General features: G+C 33.1%; 1 protein-coding gene across 2 annotated transcripts in view; it reads left to right on the forward strand.

The window, feature by feature from the left end:
* Positions 1-24,367, forward strand: part of LOC129231733 (probable aconitate hydratase, mitochondrial) — a 77,845-nt gene that overhangs the window by 15,232 nt on the left and 38,246 nt on the right. For both annotated transcript variants that reach the window (XM_054866102.1, XM_054866096.1), the window contains exons 9-13: positions 6,496-6,636; positions 12,975-13,073; positions 14,421-14,525; positions 20,079-20,170; positions 20,569-20,674. In XM_054866102.1, coding sequence (XP_054722077.1) covers positions 6,496-6,636; positions 12,975-13,073; positions 14,421-14,525; positions 20,079-20,170; positions 20,569-20,674 — 543 coding nt within the window. The remainder of the gene's footprint in view (positions 1-6,495; positions 6,637-12,974; positions 13,074-14,420; positions 14,526-20,078; positions 20,171-20,568; positions 20,675-24,367) is intronic.

Genomic DNA, 24,367 nt, shown 5'->3' on the forward strand with positions numbered 1-24,367 from the left:
CTTTTTTTTTTTTTAACTTTTCCCCTCGACTTTTGGCTACCGCCTTTTCCGCGATCCACGTGCAGCCGCCATTTTATCTTTCCTACTGTGCAGGGCTCCCAAATGGTTCGTTTTTCCCGCCAAAGTCCGTGTTTTATGGTAAAGTCCGCTTTAGACTTTTAACATTATGGTCTGATCAGTTCGCTTTTATATTGTTTTTACTTAAATATCAGATTTTAAAAGTTTTTCATTTCGTTAAAAGTTACTGTTCTCCCAAGCACGCCGCCGCAGCGCGTGTTAAACAAAGTTTGTACGCCCATGAAAACCTTGAAAAGTTCTTGGGGGGAAAAAAAGGTCACACACACACATTTTCTAGTGTTTGAAAACCTTGAAAAAGTATAAAAAGTTTCTTTATTGCTTGAATTTATTTATTGTTTGGATTGTGCTTGTAATTCTTTTAAAAATATTTCATTATTGCAATTTTCTGAACATATATATTCGATATGATTTATCGCGAAAAATTGCTTTCGTGTTTGAGGTTTCAATCCTTTTGCATCTTGTTAATATTTTGATTCTTTTTACAATCCAGAGTGATTTTGACATGTGCTTACCTTAGCTTAGCGTATTTTTCGTTTAATTTCAATAATTAATGAAGGAATTATTTTGGAAACCATGGCAACATTGAACTTACTCGGCTCGGACGCGGAAAAATGCTTCTCGCTTTTGAAATTTCAATCCTTTTGCATCTTGTAAATATGTTGATGTTTTCCACAATTAGAAGTTATTTTAGTATATGCTACTTTAGTTTAGCTTATTTTTCGTTTGATTTTAATAATTAACGAAGGAAATATTTTGGAAACCATAACAATAATATTGAGCTTATTCGGACTTCGCAGAAAATTGCATCTCGCGTTTGAAATTTCAATCCTTTTGCATCTTGTGAACATTTTGATGTTTTTGGCAATTTGAAGTTATTTTGACGTATGTTTCTATAGATTGGCTTATTTTTCGTTTAATTTCAATAGGTAACCAAGGAAATATTTTGGAAACCATAACAATAACATTGAGCTTATTCGGACTTCGCGGAAAATTGCATCTTGCGTTTGAAATTTCAATCCTTTTGCATCTTGTGAACATTTTGATGTTTTGACAATTGGAAGTTATTTTGACATATGTTTTTATAGATTAGCTTATTTTTCGTTTAATTTCAATAATTAATGAAGGAATTATTTTGGAAGCCATGGCAATATTGAACTTACTCGGATTTCGCGGAAAAATGCTTCTCGCGTTGGAAATTTCAATCCTTTTGCATCTTGTAAATATTTTGATGTTTTCCACAATTGGAAGTTATTTTGACATATGCTACCTTAGTTTAGCTTATTTTTCGTTTAATTTCAATAATTAACGAAGGAAATATTTTGAAAACCATAACAACATTGAGCTTATTCGGAATTCGCGGAAAATAGTTTCAATCCTTTTGCACCTTGTAAACATTTTGATGTTTTTGACAATTGGAAGTTATTTTGACATATGCTACTATAGATTAGCTTATTTTTCGTTTAATTTCAATAATTAACGAAGGAATTATTTTGGAAACCATGGTAACATTGAACTTACTCGGACTTCGCGGAAAATTGCTTTTAATGTTTGAAATTTCAATCTTTTTGAATCATGTAAATATTAAAAATTTTGCCCAATCGAATGTTATTTTCCCATATTCCAACTTAGATTAGCATGTTTTAGGTTTAATTTAGTAGAAAATAAATAAATTAATTTTATGGGAAGCATGCCAACATTGAACTTGGTTCGTGAAAATTTGCTTCTCTGAGCTTTCAATCGTTTTGCATCTTATAAATATTTTTATATTTATGGCAAATAGAAGTTATTTTGACATGTTACGTCAGATTAACTCGATTAAATTTTTACTTAAATAACTAAAAAATTAATATTTTTTGTGTTGTTTAATTCAAGCTTATTTAGTTTTCCAAACATAATTTTGATTATCATTAGCTTATTTTCGGTTATTACTGTTTTTTTGTGTGGGAGGGGGAGGGGTATTAAATTTAAACAATTGAGCTCATAACATTTTAAAGTAGCGTCTGTATATGAAACAAAGTTGAATTATGTAATTATATGAAGTTGAATTTGTACATCATTTCATTGTCATGATGCCTGCTGCTGTTGTTGTCGTGTGCCAAGTAGGCTGGCAATTTGAGGTGCACTGCTTCACTTTTCCAACTGTAGAGTAATTTGGTGTGAAGTCCGACTTCTACAGTACACATATGCCATAAGGACCCGTTTATAGGGGACAAGGACAGGAGAGAGAAAGTACGTCCATGCCCGAGCCGGGATTCGAACCCGGACCTTCCTATCGCAGTCAGACTTCTCTGACCACTAGACAAGGCAGGCGGCATGATGCCTGCTAAAGGGGGGAATTTGTCCCCCCCCCCCATAAAAGTTCAAAGCACTCATGGCCCTGCAATCATGGATTTTTTTTTTTTAATGTAAGCTTTATGATTCTTGAAAATATACTTTGAATATGAAAATTGCAAAACTATGCCTCATGTGATCTGCTTCTCTTTGTGATTGAGAATTTCAGACATTTTTAGGGAAACTTTCAATACAGTAGATCTGTTTGGTGTGTGATGGATTCATATCGGTGGAGAAGGGATATAAATGCTATTAAAGAAGCATTACGATACAGAAAAACACAAAAATAATTTTAAACTATAGAAAGATGAAGCACAGCTTCATCTATCCTTCAGTGAGACTACCAGCATCCCTGGTTCAATCCAATATGTATCATTACGCCCATTTAGTTCTATGGAGGCTGCCTTAAGTGCTGCGCTAAGTGCCTCCCCCCCCTCCCATCCAAATGTTTGTGTAAATAATATTATTCAATGGATAAAAAGATCAGTTGTGCAGAAGGTGATAAAGGAATTGTATCATTAAAAATCAGTATTATGGTTAATTAACAAATTATTTTCAGGGATTTAGCAGCAGGCAGCTAATTTGCCTTTTGATGCTTCCTTGTGTTTAAATGAATGGTCCTCTCAAGATCCTCTTTTTAATCCTAACTGGTCCTCTTTAGTCCTCTTTTTGATTGAAATTGGTCCTCTTTTACCCTTTTCTAAAACTAAAATGTGTTGGGAGCCCTGCATTTGTTTCTAGAAAAGTGAAATTTTATCTGCACAATTGCATTCGATCCTCATTGATTTGGAGGCTTTGGTATGAACTTAAAGAACCGGTTTTGATTACTAAAATGCAGTTTCCTAACAACTTCTCATTTATTTATTTTGAAGTAATTTAAAAACCTATTTTAACTTAAATTTTCCAAAATGCATGTTTTTGTAAACAAGTGCAAGGTTCTATTAATTAATTTTTTTATGAAAGTAGTAAAAACTAACCTCCCCCCCCCCAACTTTGGGACAGTGGTGGCCACCAAGTTTTTTAGGTCTGGATTATTTTGCTTTAATGACCAAATATTTCTAAATCAAATATATATTTTACTGGGTGTCCTTCAAAGTCATGGGAAATCGTGGATTTCAACTATGATCGAATTTGGTACTGAAAAGTCAGGATTTTCAGGGGGGGAAAATGGTCAAAAAGTATCATATCAGAGATTTTTCTGAAAAAAAAAAAAAACACAGTATACATTTAAATTTTTAATTTGCATACATTTAAATTTTTACCTGAACACTTTTTTCTAGAAAAGAAAAGGAAATTCACAATAATTTCTTTTTCACAAAAATAAAGAAAATTCACAAAAAATATTTTGCTTTTTCGCATAACGGGGACTTAAAAAATGAAACCTGGATTGACCCCTGATATTACTGTGACATGTGACTTTGATTTCAGCATAGCACATGTTTCAACAACTTAGAAAACTTTAAGTTTGGCTTTTACTGCATTGTCAAGTGATAACATAAATTAGAACAGAACTTCACGAATTTCATTCTACTGCACAGCTTGCCCATCGCAGTATCGGATCATGCAAAATCTTTCATTAAAAATTATATTAGTGACACAAATATTTTAAGAAAGATTTGTGTTCATCTACAAAAAGTTTCGTCTATTTTTTTTTATTTTTAAAGAAGTATGCCTTAATATGTTTAGTACAAATTACAGTTTTACGCTCTTTTACTGTTTGTAAAATTGATTTTGTGTGTATTTTTAGACTTATTTATGTGTATGTATTGCACTTATGTCAGGTAGTGTAATTACATGTTTTTAATCGAATAGTAGTATTGCATTTTGAAAAAAAATGTCATACTGGCGAGCTTTGTTATCGAAATTCCTGTATATCCTTTTTTTTTCAAAATATTTCTATATTATTTCGAAAAATTCCTATATTGTTTGCAGAAAATTCCTATATTTTCCATCGAATTCCTATATTTTTTTCAGAAAATTCCTATATTTTCCTATATTTTTGTTGGCAAATGTCACTTCTATCCCTGCTATTTGTATTTGATGTTCGTTTTTTTTTCCCCCTTTTCTTTTCTCCCATCAGAAAAGGACATTCGCTATTCTCTTTATTTTCACTGAACTATTCAAAAAAGAAAACAGTAATGATTTTTTTGTTTTAAGATTTTGGAAGATGTGTTGTTACTATATAAAGTCCTCTCAAAACTGCGGGGTATTGCCCTTATGCCCCCTCCCCCCCAATAAATCCACCCATGCTCTTCTAAACTAATCAAAAAAGAAAAAAAAATGATTTTTTTTATTTTTGGAAAATGTGTTATTATTACATAAAGTTCTCCCAAAACTGGGGGGGGGCATTGCCCCCTCCGCCCCTCCCCCATAAATCCGCCCATGTTTTAGATAGGAGTTTAATGCAATCACTGAAATTTGGTAACAAACGTAAAAGATAGTGTTAAGTTGATATTGCTTTCCAGTACAATTTTACCAACATGGTTATATGCTTTTTTAACTTAATTTTAAACACTATGTTTTTTATCTTAACAAACAAAGGGCCATATTTTTTGTATGTGGAATGTTGTAAAATTAACTACAAACATTTAAGAATAAAACATGTAAGCCAGCTTTCAAAGTCTTTTTATCCCTTTAAATGACTACTTTTTTAAATTAATTATTTCAATTGCAGATGTGCATTTTTTTTAAAAATCCCCATGTTTATTCCTTAAATATGTAATTCTTTATGAAGTTCATACAATATCTTCATGAAAGTTTTTTAGTTCAATGTCTCTTTGAGCATAGCTTCCAAGATAAAAAAAAGTCAACAAAATCAACAAATTTAAATTTTTAAGAATAGATTTTAAATAAATTTGGACAAAATTATTATTGAATGATTTATTCAAATTCATTATCAGTTACATGTCTATGAATTTCTAAGTACTAATGCAGTACTTCTATTATTAATTTGCTTGTGTTGTCTTCAAAACTTTTAGTTGCTATAATTTTACCTTTCAACTTTTAATATATGAACAATCCATTTAAAAGGTTGATTTTGGGGGATGAGTATTAAAGAAGGCTTAAAACATGCTCTTTTCAAAGCCAATTTTATGAAAGATTTTGATGTCTTATTATACTGCTTTTAATACTTGTTTTTACTCACTCAAATTATCTGAACTCCCACTATCCAAACCCTCTGATTATCCCAATCTCTCTCAGTCTCTTTCTTCAATTTTGGAGAAAAAAAAAAGACTGAAAAGCACTGTTACTCGCAAAATAATGACTAAGCTCATTTCCTGCCGCAATGCTAGTCAAACAGTTTACTTAAATCGTGATATTCAGCTGGTAATAACTTATTTTGTGTACTAATGTACATCATGTATATACATCACTTGTAAGTAAGTTCATTGTGTAAAAATGTTGCTTTTCATTTGATTAATAAAAAGCTTTTTTACTTCAAAAATAGTTTTTTCTCCTATTTTCAACTTAGAGACTAATTATTTAAAACACTATTTTTTAGAAAAAAATACAATTATCCCAGTTATTGATTATCTAAATGAGGTCTGACCCTAATTGATTTGAATAATTGAAGCTCTACTATATTTAAAAAAAAAAAACTTTTCTTTCAACCTCTTCTCATTAAATAAAAAAAAAAAAAAATCTTTAAAGTGGCTGAAAACATCAATTTTTTTCTTTTAATTAACGAGTATTTTGTGAAATCTAACCACAATAAGTCTTCTGGCAAACACCAAACAGCTTGTTACAGCCTCCAGAGCCTGTAGTTACCCCCTTGTTAGGCAACTTAAGTCTAGAGTAGACATAAGGTAGTTAGAAGTAGCAAAGCTCCAATAGAAGCTGAGGTTACCGTCACACTGTAGCTTGATTTGAAATTTAGTACACTAGAAAGTTGTTCTTACAACAAGGTGCATTTCCGCCTCATAAACTGAAGGTGGGAGCATAAGAGGCGCTTACTCAAAACTTATTAAGCTAGTAATTTGTTAAAGATAAAATGTAAAATTAAGGTTATCTCTCTTTTTTTTTTAAATTTTTTTTATCAATTTTTGTTAATTCAACATTTTTAAATGCTCTTTTTCTTTTCTACAGGTGGTTTGGGTGGTGTATGTATTGGGGTAGGCGGTGCTGATGCTGTTGATGTCATGGCTGATCTTCCCTGGGAAATAAAGTGCCCAAAATTTATTGGTGTGAAGCTCACTGGAAAATTAAGTGGATGGACTTCTCCAAAAGGTGAGTTAATGAAATCTCTGAAGTCTTTTACTACTTTTACATAAAGAAATTAAGTATAATTTTTACAAAAAATTGCTAAATCTGTATGCTAACAAAGTGATCTATGAAATACTCTTTCATATATGTTATGAAATGGATATTTACATTCCTACAATAAAGTAAGTTTCATTGAAAGTTTTTTCTTTAAACTTAAGTGGCACATCCAATAACAATTAAAACATCGAATAAAATATAACTTTTTACAAGTTGGTTCGAAACTTCCTCTATATACAGTCAAACCTCCCAATAGCGGACACCGCAGTGGCGGCTCGTCACTATGGGCCGGGTGAGCCGGGCCCACCCGACAAAATAGTGCATAATTAAATTATTTAAAACTGTCTTTTGTGTATCAGTTTTGAATAAAATCAGGGCATGAAACTAATTTTAAATTTCTAGCACTCTGCTAATCGCTAATATAAGAAAAAAGTGTTCATTTTCTATGAAATAACGACAGCGCTTTAAGAATGATTCTTTAGGCCATTTTAACGGTGGCCCACAACTTAACCAACTGCGAGCATTAAATCAAAGTAACGAAAACGGCAAGCGACGTCACCCCGAACGATGTGTAAGGGCCGACTCCCTTCCTGCCCCCTCGAAAAATATCTTCATCCAATAACAATAGTTAAGTAATGGGAGGAAAGTGTCTCGTCTCGCGTCGCTTATACAAGGTTTCAGTGAGGCGATGGGCAGAATTTTCGGAGCCCACCCCACGAGGAAAGGAAAAGTTCTCTCATCGCTTTCTCTTTCTCTCTCTTTTGATTTAATCCATTTTTTCCTTTTCTTTAATCTTAAACGGCTGTTACTATGAGGTACTGGGGTTTACAATAGTTTGGGTTCCCACTCATTTCATTGCATGGGATGTCCATTTTAATTTGTTCATTTTTACTTTCTTCTATATCTAATATATAGAAGAAAGTATTGGATTCGTGCAAATTTTCGAATTTCGAATTTTGACGGATTCGAACGTTTTGAGGTGTGCTGAGTCCATTTCGACCATTTTTGGAAAATGTCTGTCTGTCTGTGTGTGTGTGTGTATGTGTGTGTGTATGTATGTATGTGTGTGTGTATGTATGTGTGTCACGTCTGTGTGTGACCAGTTTTTTGTGGCCGCTCTACAACAAAAACTACCGCATGAAATCAAACGAAATTTAGTACACATATGTGCCCCTATGTGAACTTGTGCCCATTAGTTTTTGGCGCGAATTCCTCCAAGGGGGGTGGAGCGATGGGACGTTTTTCGAGTTACGCGTGCTTGCTATTCCTCAGGAAGTTACTGGCGGAATCAAACAAAATTTGGTCCATATGTTGGTATTAACAGGAACAGGTGCTGATTCAATTTTGGTGTCAATAACTCAAACGGGGGTTGAGCTATAGAACGTTTTTTGTCGTCAATTGTGACTGCTGTATCTCAAGAAATAATGAACGGAATGAAAGAAAAATTTATCGGCAAGTAGCCCTTAGTGGGTATAAGAACTGATTTTATTTTTGTATCAACAGCTAAAAAGGGGGCAGCGCAATCACCCGTTCTTTTTTCCATTTTGAGTGCCCTATCTCAAGAAGTAATGCTACGTTCTGGTTGAAATTTGGAATATATGTGAATCCATATGTAAACAGGCTTTGGTTCTATTTTGACGCCGATCGCTCCAAGAGGTGTTGATTTTTTTTTTTTTTTTTTTTTTTTTGCGAATAAAAATATTTTTATTAATGCAACAATAAGAAAGATAAATCGTAATAGATTGTCGTCTGCGTATTTCTCGTGATTTTAATTGTATGGAAATGATAGGAAATATTATCTCAATGATTTAAAATTTTTAACTGTTGCCATCTTATGTTTGTTAACAAATAAAATATTTGTAATTCATTCAAGCAAGGCTTTTAAAATAACTTTCAATTTTCGCTCTTTGCTTTGCTTTTGCAATAATTCAGACATTGGGATAGTTGTCTAGTTTTTGCATGTGTCATTTTGTTTTCGTTGGGAATATTGCTTCCTCGTCAAGCATGGGGAGGGATCAGAAAAAAAAAATATATATATATAGAAGAAAGTTTCGTGATGGCCACAACATACTAGTTCTTTATGGAACTTAGAGCGCATTCTCAAAATTTCTGAATGGATATTTTATTTTCGAAAAGGCATTTGCCATTTTTTAAGTTTCAGTTTGAATTTAGGTTCAGTTGGTTTTCAGTGTCGTGCTAATATAATAAGAGTTAAGACTTTATATTTTTGAATCAAAAGCTGCACCTAAAATAATCTTCATTGGGTGAGATTTTTTCAATTTTCTTATAAGCTATGATATTTGGTTAAAGTAATAAGTCTTAATCGTATATTCAGTAAATTACCGCCCATTAGCCTGGGCTAAAGCAGAAATACATGAAATACACCGCCAACTCAGTCATTTCTAGCCGAGGACTGCAGTTTCATGCTGCCAGTATTAGCTACCAGTTTGTTTGGCACTCTTGGCTTCCTTAAGAGGTTTTCCATCTCTAGCTCAGTCACTTTCCTATGCCAGGCTGATGAGTGCTTATTAGCACGAAACTGCAGTCCTCGATTGGAAATGACTGAGCTGGCGGTGTATTTCATGTAAGTCTTAATCGTGTTGGCGTTATTGTCATGCCTTTTCTACGCTAGAATATTCTAACGTTGAGCAAACTTAAATTACTACACAATAAAAATTAAAAATAATTTAAATTTCTTATAAAATGAATATATTGGTAATTAAGTAAACTGTGTTTCTAGAAAAATTAGTTACCAGTTTCATAATTTGATATATATGAGGCAGTGAGAAGCAAAGGGATGTAAGTGACAAAATTAAAAATTTGGAGATAAGCAGTACGAATGGTAGGTGAACCTCTCCTCTGTCTTGGGGCAAGAGATGGTGCTAATAGTCCTGGTAGGTGCTGCTCTACAGCATGATTTAGAAAAAAAAATCTATGAAAGCCTACCTAGGAAGTTATCTTTAAACGTGTTTCACTCAAAACTTGAAAATGTCCACTTACATCCTTTTGCTTCTCACCACCTCATATAATAACAAAGCATGTTAAAGTGAAAGTTAATGCTGCTGCATGATCCCAGTCACAATCTAATTTTTGCTATTCTGTATGGGAAAAAGGGGGGGGAGGGGGTCTTACTGGTCTTCATTGCCCTATTATTTGGCACGCCCATCTTAGTTCTCTTCAGTTTATCTGTTTTCCTTTTTCTTGTGAAAACTTTATACAATCGCCAGAGGCAACCAGACCTTTTATGAGGAGAGTGGTTGAGTTCTCAATTCACAAAATAAAACTCCGAACTTTACCGAATGATATAAATATAGCATGCACATACTAAAATACTATTAGAAGAAACTAGAGACGTACCGAGTAGCATTTTGGCCGAGTAGCCGAGTACCGAGTACTCGGCCTTTCACTACTCGGCCGAGTACCGAGTTACCGAGTACTTGGCATTTCACTACTCGGCCAAGTTAACAAGTACCAATTATGTTTTAAGAAGAACCACTGAAACACACATGATCAATTTTGAACTTATTGGAACAATAGTATAGACCTCTTGGTCCATATAAAAGTTTTTAAAACTAAATTCCTGCTGAAATTTAATTTCGCATTATTTAAAAAATTTTGCTTACGTCAAAAATTTTACAAAAGAATTATTTTTAAAATTAAAAATAAATAAATAAAAGGTATGATTGATCAAGTTGGAATTAAGACAAACTATACCAATCTATTTTAGTTCTAGTTCGCCAAACATAAATAATTTTTAAAAGCAAATGTGCAGGAACACTGCACACACGTGTTTCTGTGTTACAAGGAACGTCTTTATCAGTGCATAAAATGTGAGCTAAAGAATGTTAAGACATTCGACAAAAAAATCCGACTTTCGTCGGATGCCTTTAAATCTACAAGCTCACATTTTGTGCATTGAAAAAGGAATTTCCTGTAACGCCAAAACACGTGTCTGCAGTGTTCCTGCACTACGCTTTTAATGTTGTTTTATTTCCCTTTTTTTAAGCAAAGGAATTTTTATATTTCTTATAACTAATTTTTGTTTGTAGCAAAAATCTATTTTTTATGTAAAAATTCCATATTTTCTATACTTACCTTTTTTGCACAATTTTTAATAAATAAGTTTTATTAACTTTGGGGACATAAAAAATAAAGATTTATTCCATTAAAGCATTAAAAACTTCATTATTCTCAAAATTTAAAATTGACTTGTAAATGATTGCAGAATATTAAAAATGCTTGCGCTTTTTTATAAATTTTAATATCTGTCTTGGACAATATTCAATTTTTTGCAACTACTCGGTATTGGCCGAGTATCTGATCAAAATTTGGCCAAGTACCGAGTACTCGGCAAATTGGCCGAGTATGCCGAGTACCGAGTAGTTACCGAGTACTCGGTACGTCTCTAGCAAGAAACATTAGGCCTGACAAGCTATATATGGACTCCAAGTTTGCCATATAAAGAAACTTTTGGGAGGCCACAATGACCTCCATCAGGGCGCACCTGATAACAGTGGGCCCACCCGCTAAATTAAGCCACGAGCCGCCACTGGGACACCGTCTGGACCAAACTTTATGTCAGTAAACCGGGAGTGTTCGCTATTGGGGAGTCTGAATTTACAATGACATTTTAATTTTGTATTCTAAACCTACACATATAGTGTATAATTCTAAATTAAATTAATAACTAGTGCTTATATAAATGTACTTACCCAATAAGGAAATAATCCGCTGAATTTTTCGGGAAAATAAAATAGGAAGGCATTTTTTATGTGTTACATCATTTATTTGAAAAAAAAAATTGTTGAAACTTTTCTTTGCATGGTTAGAGGTATAATAAAGGCTTTTCTCCAAATGAATTTTTAGTTTGTTGGCTAGTTCCAATCCTTCGTAATCATCCGCTTTGTGTCATCCCAACACCAAAATGCTCACAAATTTTTCTAATGCTAGCTTTTTCTTTTTCTGCGTAGTCAAAATCTCAATTTTTTCTTTTAAAGTTAGCCTTTTTCTTTTGCACTACATTATTTATGGTTTAAATAGAACTTAAAATGTCTCTTTTATCTTGGCAAAATGTAGCCCAATCGTCTACTTTTCACTTTATCTTACAATGTGGATTCCTCATCAGCGTCTGTAGGGAAAGGACAAGGCGCCGACGCTCCTGTCCCAAAATCTGGGGGAGGGAAACTGTTTAGTTGTATGAGAGTTTTTTTTTTTTTTTTTGAATGAATTCCTCTCCCATACAAACTGATAAAGCAAAATACTGTGTAAAATGAGAGATTTTTTTTCTTCTGTTTTTTGCTGGAATTTCGTGTATGAAATGAAAACATAACTTTCATAAGCTTTGACTTAAAATTCGACTTCAATGGCTCTTGTTTTTGGAGCAAAGGGGTGTTAATCCTCTTATCGGTACTAGTTAGCCCCAGAATATCCTAAAGGAGAAGAAAAAATGCTTGCCACGAAAGCAGTGCTGAGCAAAATCTTACCAGATACGTAATAAGACAATAAAACGAAACTCGGCTGATTTACTGTCTGCTAACGGGAGAGTCCGCTAACGAAGAGTGAAATAAATTATACGCCTATCTAGCGGAGTCTGGGGATTCAGAAACTGTCTGCTATCTGAGAGTGTCCGTTAAGGGAGGTTTGACTGTATATGAAGCCCTAGCATCCTATCAGTTAAGCCAATCAAACCAAAATTTCAGACACGATTGTGTGAAGGTATGCGCTGGAAATGGGTTCAACACAGTTATCACAGTTGCAATGAGAGAATTTTGAACCTTTAAAATGGGAGCTCTGAGTTTTCCTTGTGCAAATTGATTAGCATATTTAAAAATCACATATGATGTTGGAACGATTGGTGTGCAAGAAAATTTGCCAGCATAAAGCATATTCAAAAAAGAGTAAAGGACTAATAACAACTCTAGGGAGAATGATTTTCGACTAACTGTGCATCAATCAGAGGGTAGATGTATCGATCACAGAACAACATGCACAAAGTATTTATTGTGATAAAACTGTTAGCAATAGGGTGTGAAGAATTTCTTCAATCAGGTATTCAAATTTGCCAGCGAGGAATTTTTGTTATTCATTTTGTCTTTTCGAAATTCTCACTGTAGCCGTAACCGTAATCACTGTGTTGTTTAAAATCATCCTAATCCACAGCGCATGCCTTCAAGCAACAATGTCGAAAATTTTGTTTCAATTGGTTCAGCAGATAGACTTTACTTTTATTACAGATGTGAATAAATGTTCTTAATTTACCTGTACCACAGCTTCTCCCATTAGTAATATTTTTTTATTTTTTGCAGATGTTATTTTAAAAGTTGCTGGTATTTTAACAGTTAAAGGTGGTACAGGCTCAATTTTGGAGTATTTTGGGCCTGGTGTGGATTCAATATCTTGTACAGGTAAAAGATAAATAATTTAAAATTGTTACAAATATTTAATTTTATTATTATATATATTAATATTTATAATATATTATTAATTATTATAAATATTTAATTTTAAATAAATTATTATATATATATATATATAGTTATTGATTTAATTATTTAAAAGTAAATAATTTAAAATATAGTTTTCCCCCCTAATGGGGCTGTGTTAGAGTCAGTGATGTTCCCATCAATTTTTCTGAAGGTATGCTCTTGGTAATCCATCATGTACAATATGTGTATGTGATCATATACATAATATGTCCAGAAATTCTTGAGGATAGACTTTCGGTTTTTCCAGGGAAAGGAAAAAAAGTGTGAAAATTAATGTTTCATATTTTCCTTATGTTTCAAAAGTTAAGTTTAATTAACTACCACTGTAATGATTAATCACAGTGCAACTGTTAGGGTATGTTGGTAAAAATTATTATTGGTAGCTGAATCATTTCATTGCTTAAAGAGTATTTATAAATGTGATGATAGAATAAAAATTTTAATAAACTTTTTAAGCTTGAGGTTATACGCTATATGTCTAAAAAATGTTTGAGAGTATATGGCATATATGAAGTACACCCTGTGGGAACACCCCTGTTTAGAGGCTCTCTTTTCGTACACCTAGTGGAAGGAATTTTTTACATGCCGCATAATCATCTGACTATGAAATGGGCTCTGGCAAGTTTCTGCATCTCTTAGATCTCTCTGCAAAATTAGTTTTTATCATAGGGGTGAGCACATTGAAGCAATTTTTCAAAAATTCGATTTTGTTCTTTTTCTATTCCAATTTTAAGAACATTTTACCGAGAAAATTATCATAACGTGGACGAACAAATTATCATAATGTGGTTGAATAAATTATCATAAAGTGTACAAGCACATTACCATAACATGGGCAAACAAATGAACATAGCAAATTGGCGAGAAATTCATCATCCATTATTTTTAAATATGCAGGCAAACCAAATGACCTTTTTTCTACTATGGGTAAAGCCGAGCGGGTACCGCTAGTCCTGAATAAATAAGGAGAAATACACTTAAAATTGCAAAGGCAACAATCCCCCCAAAAAATGTAGAAAACATTTTGAGAATGTCTTTTTGAAAGCTCCAAGTTTATTTGCATACCACTGTAAACTAAAGTAATTGTTTGGCAGTAGTATAGTAAAATTTAATTGAATGTAGGATTTTTTTTTTATTCTAGAGAGTATATTATACATTTGCTTTTGAATGGAATTTTATTATTATTATTATTTATTTATTTATTTTATTTTTTAAATTTTTTGCATTTTCACAATTTTTTTCACCTGTTTCATTCTATATATTTAGGAATGGGAACAATTTGTAATATGGGTGCAGAAATTGGTGCTACTACATCAATATTTCCTTATAATAAACGAATGGCTGACTTTTTGGTAGCTACAAGAAGACAAGGTATGTAAATTAATGCTTTGTATACTTCTATACAAGCTTTACTTCCAGGTTCAGGACTGGTAGTAATTCCCTTTCTGAATAATTGATCACTATATTATGCCTCAATTTTGATATCTTAACACTTGCTTGTAGATTTAAGGCAATGTGAGAGCTTTATCGAAGTTAACGTTGAGTATATAAATATTGATAAGGGAATATAATAGTATTTTGTTCTTAATAAGTAATTATTAACTTTACAGTTCAACAACACTTTTCTAAAATTATTGCACTTAGTTGAATGAAGATTACAAAAAAAAAAAAAAAAAACTTTTGAATTTTCAAAATTAATTTGAATTTTGAAATTTTGAATTAAAATTATGTTTTTCGCAATCACGAGTTGCAACAGGTCCCCTACACATTGGTTACTACCCCATTGTTTCTAGAAACGGTTCCTGTCCCTCCTCTTGGGCGGTTATGTGTGCATAGTTGTGTATGTGTCGGCTTGTTTTTGTGCGTAGACCTGTGTGTATGCACATTGGCCTGTGTGTATGTGTGTAAAGGCATGTGTGTGGATGTGTGTGAGTGTGTATGAACATGCGAGTGTATGGGACATGGACGCCACCGAGCAGGAGCAGCGGCTACCAGGAGGAGTCGCGCATGCAGAGGACGGTGGTGTTGAAAAAGGAACCAAACATCAAGGACGTTCAAATAAAAACAATTATCAATCCTGATTGCTCAAAAAAAAAAAAAAAAACATTAATTTGAATTTTTGGCATCTTGAATTCAAATTATGTTTTTCGCAATCACGAGCATGTGTATGCGCGTGTGTGTTTGTGTAGGCGCATGTGTGTGGATGCATGTGTGTGTAAGTGTATGTATGCATGTGTGTGAGTGAGTGTTGTGTACGCGCGTGTGCGTGTAGGCGTTCGTGTGTGTGTATATGTTGGCATGTGTGTTTGTGTCTGTGTGCAGGCGTGAGTGTGTGTATGTGTGTAGGAGTGTGTGAAGTCGTGTGTTTGTATGTGTGTGAGCGTGCGTGCGTGTAGGACATGGACGCCTCCGACCAGGAGAAGCGGATAGCTCAGGACCGGGGGACAGCCGCGCCTGGAGGAAGGCGCGCGGTGGTGCTGCAGAGGCACCCTGGTCCAAGCTGAAAAAGGAACCGGAACATCAAGGACGGTCAAGTGAGAACAATAAGCAATTCTGATTGCTCAAAAAAATCTAAATATGATTATAAATTTTAATTTTTTTTCCATACTCACTTGCAGTTGAAATGATGTTTACAACTGCAGTAATCTCTCATTTGTATGTCACACCTCATTCGTCTTTCTGAGATATAAGTTGTATTTAAAAAGCCAGACTCCAAAGTGTATAGAAGCTAATGTAATTTAACTTTCAACAGTGCGTCACTGATTAAGAAAAGTATGTCTCAGATATACAACAGTCAATTCTTTGTATACTCTTCTTCATTTTTCTTCTATTATTTTCAGAATAAATTAATAAATAAACTGTAAAACAAATGCTGATGTGTTTGTTTTAAATTGAACAGTTAGATTTTAAATAATTTAAAAAATACAAAAACAATCTTCACTTCTGAAACATTTAAAAAACCTTAACTATGAAATCATGCAAATGTTATAAATTTATTTAAACTTAATTCCTGCTAGTAAACTTTCTGGTGGACGAATCAATTCAACAGGAAACCTAGTCTTCCTACAGTTTTTTCGTAATTTATTTCATTTAATCTTAATTTGATCTTTAAAAACAATTTGGATTTATTTAGTTTGTATGACTTTCTCATTTGTGTGTCTTTTTGGTTTTTCGATCCCTTGCACTGAAATACACTAGGCCTTCATTTTACACGGGTTTGATTACACGGTTTAAGATTTGACGTCTGTGTTTTGTTTTACACGGATGAGTTTTGATTATATGCGGAAGCAGCATTGCAAACAGAAAATTTTCCCTTCTTTCAAAATACAAACCCCTGGCATATCTATTTATTTACGCACACAATAAACAGTGTTTTGGCATGATATTAAACAAGTCTAGGCCATTAAAAACTTTTTGAGATTACTTCTAAAGGGGGAAAGAGTTCCGGAATCAAAGTTATTAGACAAGTCAGAGCTCACTGAAGAAGAACTTTTAGAAAAGACAAAGGAGAATGAAACCATTGAGGATACTAACATACAACAAAACTTTTACGTTTAAAGTTTGAGACATTTCAATAGCAAATGATCATTTTGTTTCGTAAATAAAGGAAGATCTCGTTATGAAAATGATGCAAGGAATCAAGGTTGTGTTAGTGTCCCGCAAAGAAATGATGCAAAAAATGATTGATAACTGCTAACTATTGTTATGAACAGTAACAGTAAATTTATTCATGTTTATAATGTGTCATCTGGTGGAGTTCAGTGATATTAATTCATTTTGCATACATAAGTCTTAAAACCGGATAAAGAAATTTCAATGTTTGGCTGTGCGTCGCACATCACTTAAGGGGTGTAGAGTAGGGTGGAGTGAAAAAAACGAAATTGAGAAATACGTTTAGCCTGTATGTGGAAAAGTTGCCTCTTACCAAGCCTATTTATCATACAAAATTTTGACTAAATCAAACAATATCTTTAGCTGCCCATTTGAGGCTCAATTTTAAGTATTAAGCCTCAGTTTTCACCAAACTCGCGAAAATGAGATGATAAAATATAATTATCTCCCATTTGAATCTACGAATGGTTGAAATTAAACTCTGGAGAAATAAATACTTAATGTATAGTAAGTTGAATGACCTAGGTAATTGCAAAATGGTCTTCAAATGTGCATCAAGAGCGCCACATCGCACATGCTGTCTCAGCTCCGGTTTGTCCTATCTTTGCGTTCACCGCTATTGACTCGGTTCTTTGTCCTAGTTTGTTGTCTTTCTTATTTAAAATGTTTCATTTAGTTTAAATTATTTCAAACTATTAAGTTATAACTTCAAATTTAAATGAAGAGGTTGTTTTTACATATAAAGAGTTTGAAAAAAAAAAAAAAACACTACAAGTTAAGATTTTTCTTCACCAAAGTAAATGAGATAAGCATTAATTTTTATAAGTGCAGCTGAATTTCATTGAAATTTATTGAAGTAATGCTGAATTCTCAAACATAGTTATCGATTTTAGCCATTCCCCCCCCCCCCCCCTTTAAAACTCTTGAGAACTCAGCTCTGTCACACGTTTTCTATTGTTGGCTGGCATTAACCAATATAATGTTTTCTTGACATGACTGTACGTTATTCTATTACCCTGTAAAAGTATTCACTTCCAATAGTACGTGATGACTTAGGTTTAATATAATAGAGTATACTCTAATGACATATATTCTGTTGAAACTTTCACGTTCTCTGATGGGCATTTTCTTGAAATATATAACCGAAAAGATTTATTATCTGTCGTTAGCCTTCTGGCAATGACTGTATTCTTTCCTAACAAACTGATTGAAATATTTCTATTTGAAATTATGTTCCATGTTTCGTAGACATACCATTGATCTGTACAAAGTTTACCACAGCCATCTTTTCACATTGCTCTAATTTGTCCCCAATTTCTAAGCAATATCCCTTTGGCCCAGCTGTTTTTCCACCCTAACGTATAGTATCTGGCGTAGTAGTAATTCATTTGTATGTAACCAACAAATAAATCACTGCAATGAACCTGCAATGTAAATCTCAATTTTCCTTATAATTCCATTTTCAAAAAACATGTATTGATCACTGTTTGCACTTAATCCATAGAGCGTACTTAGAAATGTCAAAATTTTTCTTTAAAGATGCTGGTATGCTTATCTCAATCTTATGAGAGCTACCAGACACAGGAGGGTCAGATACGTCATACTTTGATCCAGGTTATAAGAGTAAATCAACTTGGTCTTAAGTTGTTTCCTAGCTTTATTTTTTCAGTTCCTATTTTGAATCAAAGTATTGCCTCTTCGACCGTCAAAGTATATTATATTCTGCTAAAGAGTGTTCTTCTTCATTTTTCTTTTCAAGTCAATGATTTTTTTTTTTTTCTTCTTTACCTTCTGATTTTGCTACGATTGCCTACGTTGGCTTAATCTTTGGTAATTATTCCCATATTTTTTGAAGCAGCATTTATAACAATTGAGGCTGATTTATCGGACAGGGGCAGATACAGACTACCATATTAGAGAGAGGGATTCATGCTGAAAATTGAACCCCCCTCCCCCCCCCACACACACATGAACGAACATACGGTCTTGGATACAAAAAATTTCTGAAACTGTTTGGAGGTCAATAAAAAGCATTGAGTCAGCTAGGAATAAGACACTTAGTAGGGCACAAACGTTAGTAATTAATCTAATAAGCAACAAAAAGAAGAAATATTTCAGATATTTAATTTAAAAAATAATAAATGGAAACAATTACTGAAGTCGTTTTTTTTCCTTTCAAGTTGTTTAGATGTAATAACTATGTCTTCATTTACATTTGAAGTAATAATTCATAGTTAAGAAAGAATAGTCATTGCAGAAGGTTAACGACAGCTAATAGAACGTTTCGGCCATATATTTCAAGAAACTGCCCATCAGAAACCGTGAAAGTTTCAACAGAATATGTTATTAGAGTATACTCTATTATATTAGACCTAATCATCGTGTATTATTGAAAGTGAATACTTTTACAGTGTAATAAAATAACGTATAGGATAGAACAGAATGACATCAAGAAAACATTATATTAGTCAACTCTAGCCAACAATAAAAAACGCGTGAGAGAGCTGAGCCCTCAAGAGCTCTAAAGGGAGAAAAAGGGCTAAACTCGATAACTATGTTTAAGAATTCAAAATTACTTCAATAAATTTCAATGGAATTCAGCCTCATTTACTTTGGAGAAGAAAAATCCTGACTTGTAGTGTTTTTTTTTTTCAAACTCTTTATATGTAAAAACAGCCTCTTCATTTACATTTGAAGTTATAACTTAATAGTTTGAAATAATTTAAACTAAATGAAACATTTTAAATAAGAAAGACAACAAACTAGGATAAAGAACCGAGTCAATAGCGGTGAATGCAAAGATAGGACAAACCGGAGCTGAGACAGCATGTGCGATGTGTGCTCTTGATGCACATTTGAAGATCATTTTGCAATTACCTAGGTCACTCAACTTACTATACATTAAGTATTTATTTCTCCAGAGTTTAATTTCAACCATTCGTAGATTTAAATGGGAGATAATTATATTTTATCATCTCATTTTCGCGAGTTTGATGAAAACTGAGGCTAAATACTTAAACTTGAGCCTCAAATGGGCAGCTAAGATATTGTTTGATTTAGCTAAAATTTTGTATGATAAATAGGCTTGGTAAGAGGCAACTTTTCCACATACAGGCTAAACGTGTTTCTCAATTTCGTTTTTTTCACTCCACCCTAGTGTAGAGGTCATGTAGCTTTCTTATGGGAAGAATAGTGGTAAATAAAACTGTTTCATTCGTCTCCAATCTTCTGTTACATTCTTTTTAAATTTAAATTTTTATATCTTCTTCATGTTTTTTAATTCCCTATTTCTTTTCTCTTTTTTATCAAAAGAAATTGCTGAATTAGCCAATGGATTTGAAAACCTGCTTACTGCTGATTCTGACTGTGAATATGACAGTGTAATTGAACTTAATTTAAGTGAAGTAAGTGTGATGATATCATGAAAAATTATAATTACTGTTGTCATCATAGCAATGTAAGTTAATCTTTAAAATGTTTATTTAATGTAATCTTTCTTTGATAAAAACCTTTTAACTTTGTTAAGTATAAAGCAAGTTTTGAGTTATTACTAAAGATTTTATTTTGCACTTATGTAATTTTATTGTCAGTGTGAAAAACTTTCTAGAACTATACTCTTAAAACTTTTTAAAAGGTAGTTAAGGTCTTATTACAAAAATATGTATTTGTATTTCTGATCTGTAACACTGAAAAGGATCACCCCTTCCATCTAATGATTTGTGTATAAGTGTTTGTGATGTAAACTAGCCTGACAATATTAAGTGATGTTTTTAAACAATCTCTTTTTTTTTTTCATTTGCAGCTTGAACCTTATATAAACGGACCTTTTACTCCTGACCTTGCTCACACAATATCTGATTTGGGAAAGCAAGCCAAAGAAAATGGATGGCCATTAGATATTAGAGTAGGTATGGAGACTAAATCCAGTGTTTTAAGTTACTTTATTATTTCAACATTGAAAAGAAATGCTTTTTCAAAAAGAAAAAACGATCAAAAATTGTGTCTAATTTTTGTATAAATTGATGAAATTCTATTATCATAAATATTAGTCAAAGTTAATTATTATCCAATTTTGAAAATATTTTAAAAACTGCTGTATTTCAGTGATTATTTAGTCATTCTTACAATTAATTTGTCTGCAAGAATAATGTAAATTTCTGTTTAAATCTGTCAAAACCTGTTAATCTGTCAGTGTACAAAAATTTCACTTTACCCAGTTTTTTCTATCTAAAGAAAAAAGCAATTATTTTAGCAAAAGAGCATTTTTCGTTTTTATCATTCGACTTCCATATCGTCAGAGGCATATTTGGATTTGAAGCCACCCTGGGCTTTTCAAACTGGCTGTCCTATAGGAGTATTGAAATACAGAGTTGGAGATGAGAAAAACATTACGTTTTTTTTTTTAATACTTAAATCACAATTTTTAAAAATTTAAATCAGTTTTTTTATTCAAACTAGATTATTATTATTTTTTTAAATTTTGAAGTTTTTTCACATTTAAATAAATTTTTTAATGAAATCTGGTCAAAATGAAATTTGAAATGCACTCACATACCTGCCAACATCTCCTGAAAAAAAATCCAGTTGATCATTAAAAAATCCAGTAGATGTTAACGACAGATGTTTTATTGTTAGTTAAAGTCCAGTCAATAGGTAGAAAAAAACCGGCTTGCCTTACAAAAAATGGGGTCAAAAATTTTTTCAAAAAAAATTTGTATATACTAGTGCTAATATGAAAAAACTAAGTTATCCAGCACGAAAGACCTCGTACGAAGTTTTGGAGCCAAACACCGCCCACCCCCCCAAATTTGTGGCTTTTTGTGGTATTTTCAAAATATCTCAAAAATGGTTAAAATTAGAAAAAAAAACTTCCGGTACAAATGTTAAAGAGGATTAAATTTCCTTCAACTTTTGTCACTACATAATTTTTGTAGCATGAAAAGCAAGCAAGTTACAACTTCTTGAAAGTCACACTTTATCTGAACCAATCAGCAAAGTGCGTGAAGGGGCATCGGATAACGGAGGAAAAAAGGAGAAATGCCGGCAGTCTGACCTTGGAAATGATTTGTCTTTCGCAGCTAAGAGTAAATGCCTCCGTTCCCTTTAACTTAAAGAAAATACCCCCATTCTATCCCCCCCCCCTTTTTTTCTTCAAATACAATGTATCGACTCAATAGCTACGCATGTTGGTCACTTCCGAGTTCGAGCGAGAGTATGTTTTATCTATCCGAGTGTTCTGTATAAAAAAATTTTTTCTAGAAATGATTACGCCTGACCAAGGTGTTTTTTAAAATATATTTACAAAATCAGTTTGAATTAATATGAAATAAAGATTGTGAAGGAGAAGGGAATAGAAAACCTTCAAAGATGCAACGCAAAACGTCAAAATGAAGAACTTCAGTGTTTTTCGAAGGACTTAAAAGAAGTGACAATTCACACTGCCTGTCACAAATGCTATATCAATGAGCAATCAATCTCTTCCCTTGAAGTAATGGTTGAACCTAACATGTTAACTAAATTCCTCAAGAAAGATTTCTGGCAAATTATAACAATTGGATAAGAATCGTCTTATCCAACTTCTTGAGACATATTTTAAAGAGTGTGGCATTGAAGTCAGGCAGAATCAAGAAGATGCCAAGTTACTTACTGCTCTTTCAAAAGTGAAGGAAATTGAAAAGGGCGAGAGGATATAGATGTGTTGGTGCTGATGACAGCTTTTGGACAGCCTTTCAGCAACTTGTTCTTTTTAAAACCTGGAAGAGGGAATGCTTGTGATTTGTTTTTTCTCCCACTAAATCCTTTAAGTTTGACAACAGTAATATTCTTTTCATCCATGCGTTTAGTGGGTGTGATATGACATTGGCAATCTTTGGCCAAGGCAAAATTAAGTTGTGCAACGTTGTCAAAAAACTTCCTGAAATTAAGGAATCTATTGAAGTATTTATGGACCCGATCAGTCATCATGATGCCGTTGCTGTAGCTGGAGAAAACATTTATAAAATATTATACACAGGTGACGTAAAGTATTTGAACCTGTTTTTGGATACTTTGGGATTTAATCTTTTTATAAAACTAGTATACAGGGCTAAAATAAATCTTGCAGGGCTACCTCCTACGTGCGATGCTGGACGTTATCACTCATATCAGTGCTACCACCAAATTCAAAGTTGGTTGGGCAACATAATTACAGAGAAATGGGGTTGGGAACGCAGAACGCAAGGTCTAATATGCCTGTTGACACGAAAAGAGTTTTAGCTGCTCAGACTATTTTGAAGATTGTATCTTGTACCTGCAAGAAAAATTGTACTGAAGCCTGTTCTTGACACAAGGCAGGTTTAAAATCCTCCAGCACCTGCAAACACTGCAGTGGCACAAAATGTGAAAATGTTGCAGAAATTTCATCTTTGGATAAGACTGCCGAAGGAGATGATTTGTTCCAGGAGCTTTTGGAATCACTGCAACAAGGAGATGAACAATTAAAGAACCACAGCTTCTTTTTACCACCCCCTACAGATTCTGAACTGGGAGAACCTGGCCCTTTCAAAATGGCTTCGAAGAAGATAAACAACGTATTTTGTTGTCCTTTCTCTATTTGCTTTAAGGTCGAATGAATCTCCCCGTAATTTAGATGTATGTATTAAGCTTCTACAGTAGGGTGGTCCAAAAAAGGCCTTTTTTAAAAAAATTCCTGATTTTTATTGGTCCTACCCCCTCATTTGGTTCCATCTGAGTAAAAAATAATTATTGTGAAGTTTGAGCTCATAATTTTAACATTTAGAGGTAGCTCAACAGCCTCAAAGTTCCGCGTTTTACCATTTTATGCCATAAATGCAGATAGAAATAAAATTTACGCTAGGAAAAGTATATAATTTGTTTAATTAAAATTGTCAGCATTTTGTAAGTAAAAAATAGTTACATAATAATAATATTTCAACAGTTATGCATATGGCTTTCCTTAGTACACATTACAAAATCTGCTTTTTACATCCGGGATAACCTCTTCAATGTTCTGCTACAACTTGCTACAAGAATTGGAATTGTTCTTCATTGCATGTCATTTTTCCAGTAAACTCTTTTATAAGGGCTATAATACCCCTTTCAGCATTATCATTAACGACTGAAATTCCTTGAATAATCCTTTTTGCTTTCTTAAAATCCTCCTAAAGCTCCCAGATTTCTGGATCTATGTGAATGAAGGTATCAGGTAAACCCATGCTTTAAAAAAATGAAATTGACCCCTTTGTCAAAAGTTCTTCAAATTTCATATCCATAAAATGTTTTAGCAAAATCTTAGGGTGCTTCACTACATTATTTTTCCCATTTACTTCATTCATCGCCTTCACCATCTGTCTTTTAATGCAGTATGACACTTTATTAGCAAAAAGGGCTAATGCCACGAGCTCTTCTGACAAATATCACAGGTGATTGGCAAATTTCTGCGTTGCAGTTGTGCTTATGTCTTCATCAATCTTTTTTTACTTCAATAATGATTTCATTAAAATCGTTATATGGTGCATTTTGAGGCATAGAAGCAGTCATCCAAGCCTTTAAATACACACGTACAACAAAAATGCATATTTTTTGCAATCCCTTTTCTTCTA

Source organism: Uloborus diversus, chromosome 1, assembly GCF_026930045.1.
Source record: "Uloborus diversus isolate 005 chromosome 1, Udiv.v.3.1, whole genome shotgun sequence".
In the NCBI taxonomy this organism is placed as follows: domain Eukaryota; kingdom Metazoa; phylum Arthropoda; class Arachnida; order Araneae; family Uloboridae; genus Uloborus; species Uloborus diversus.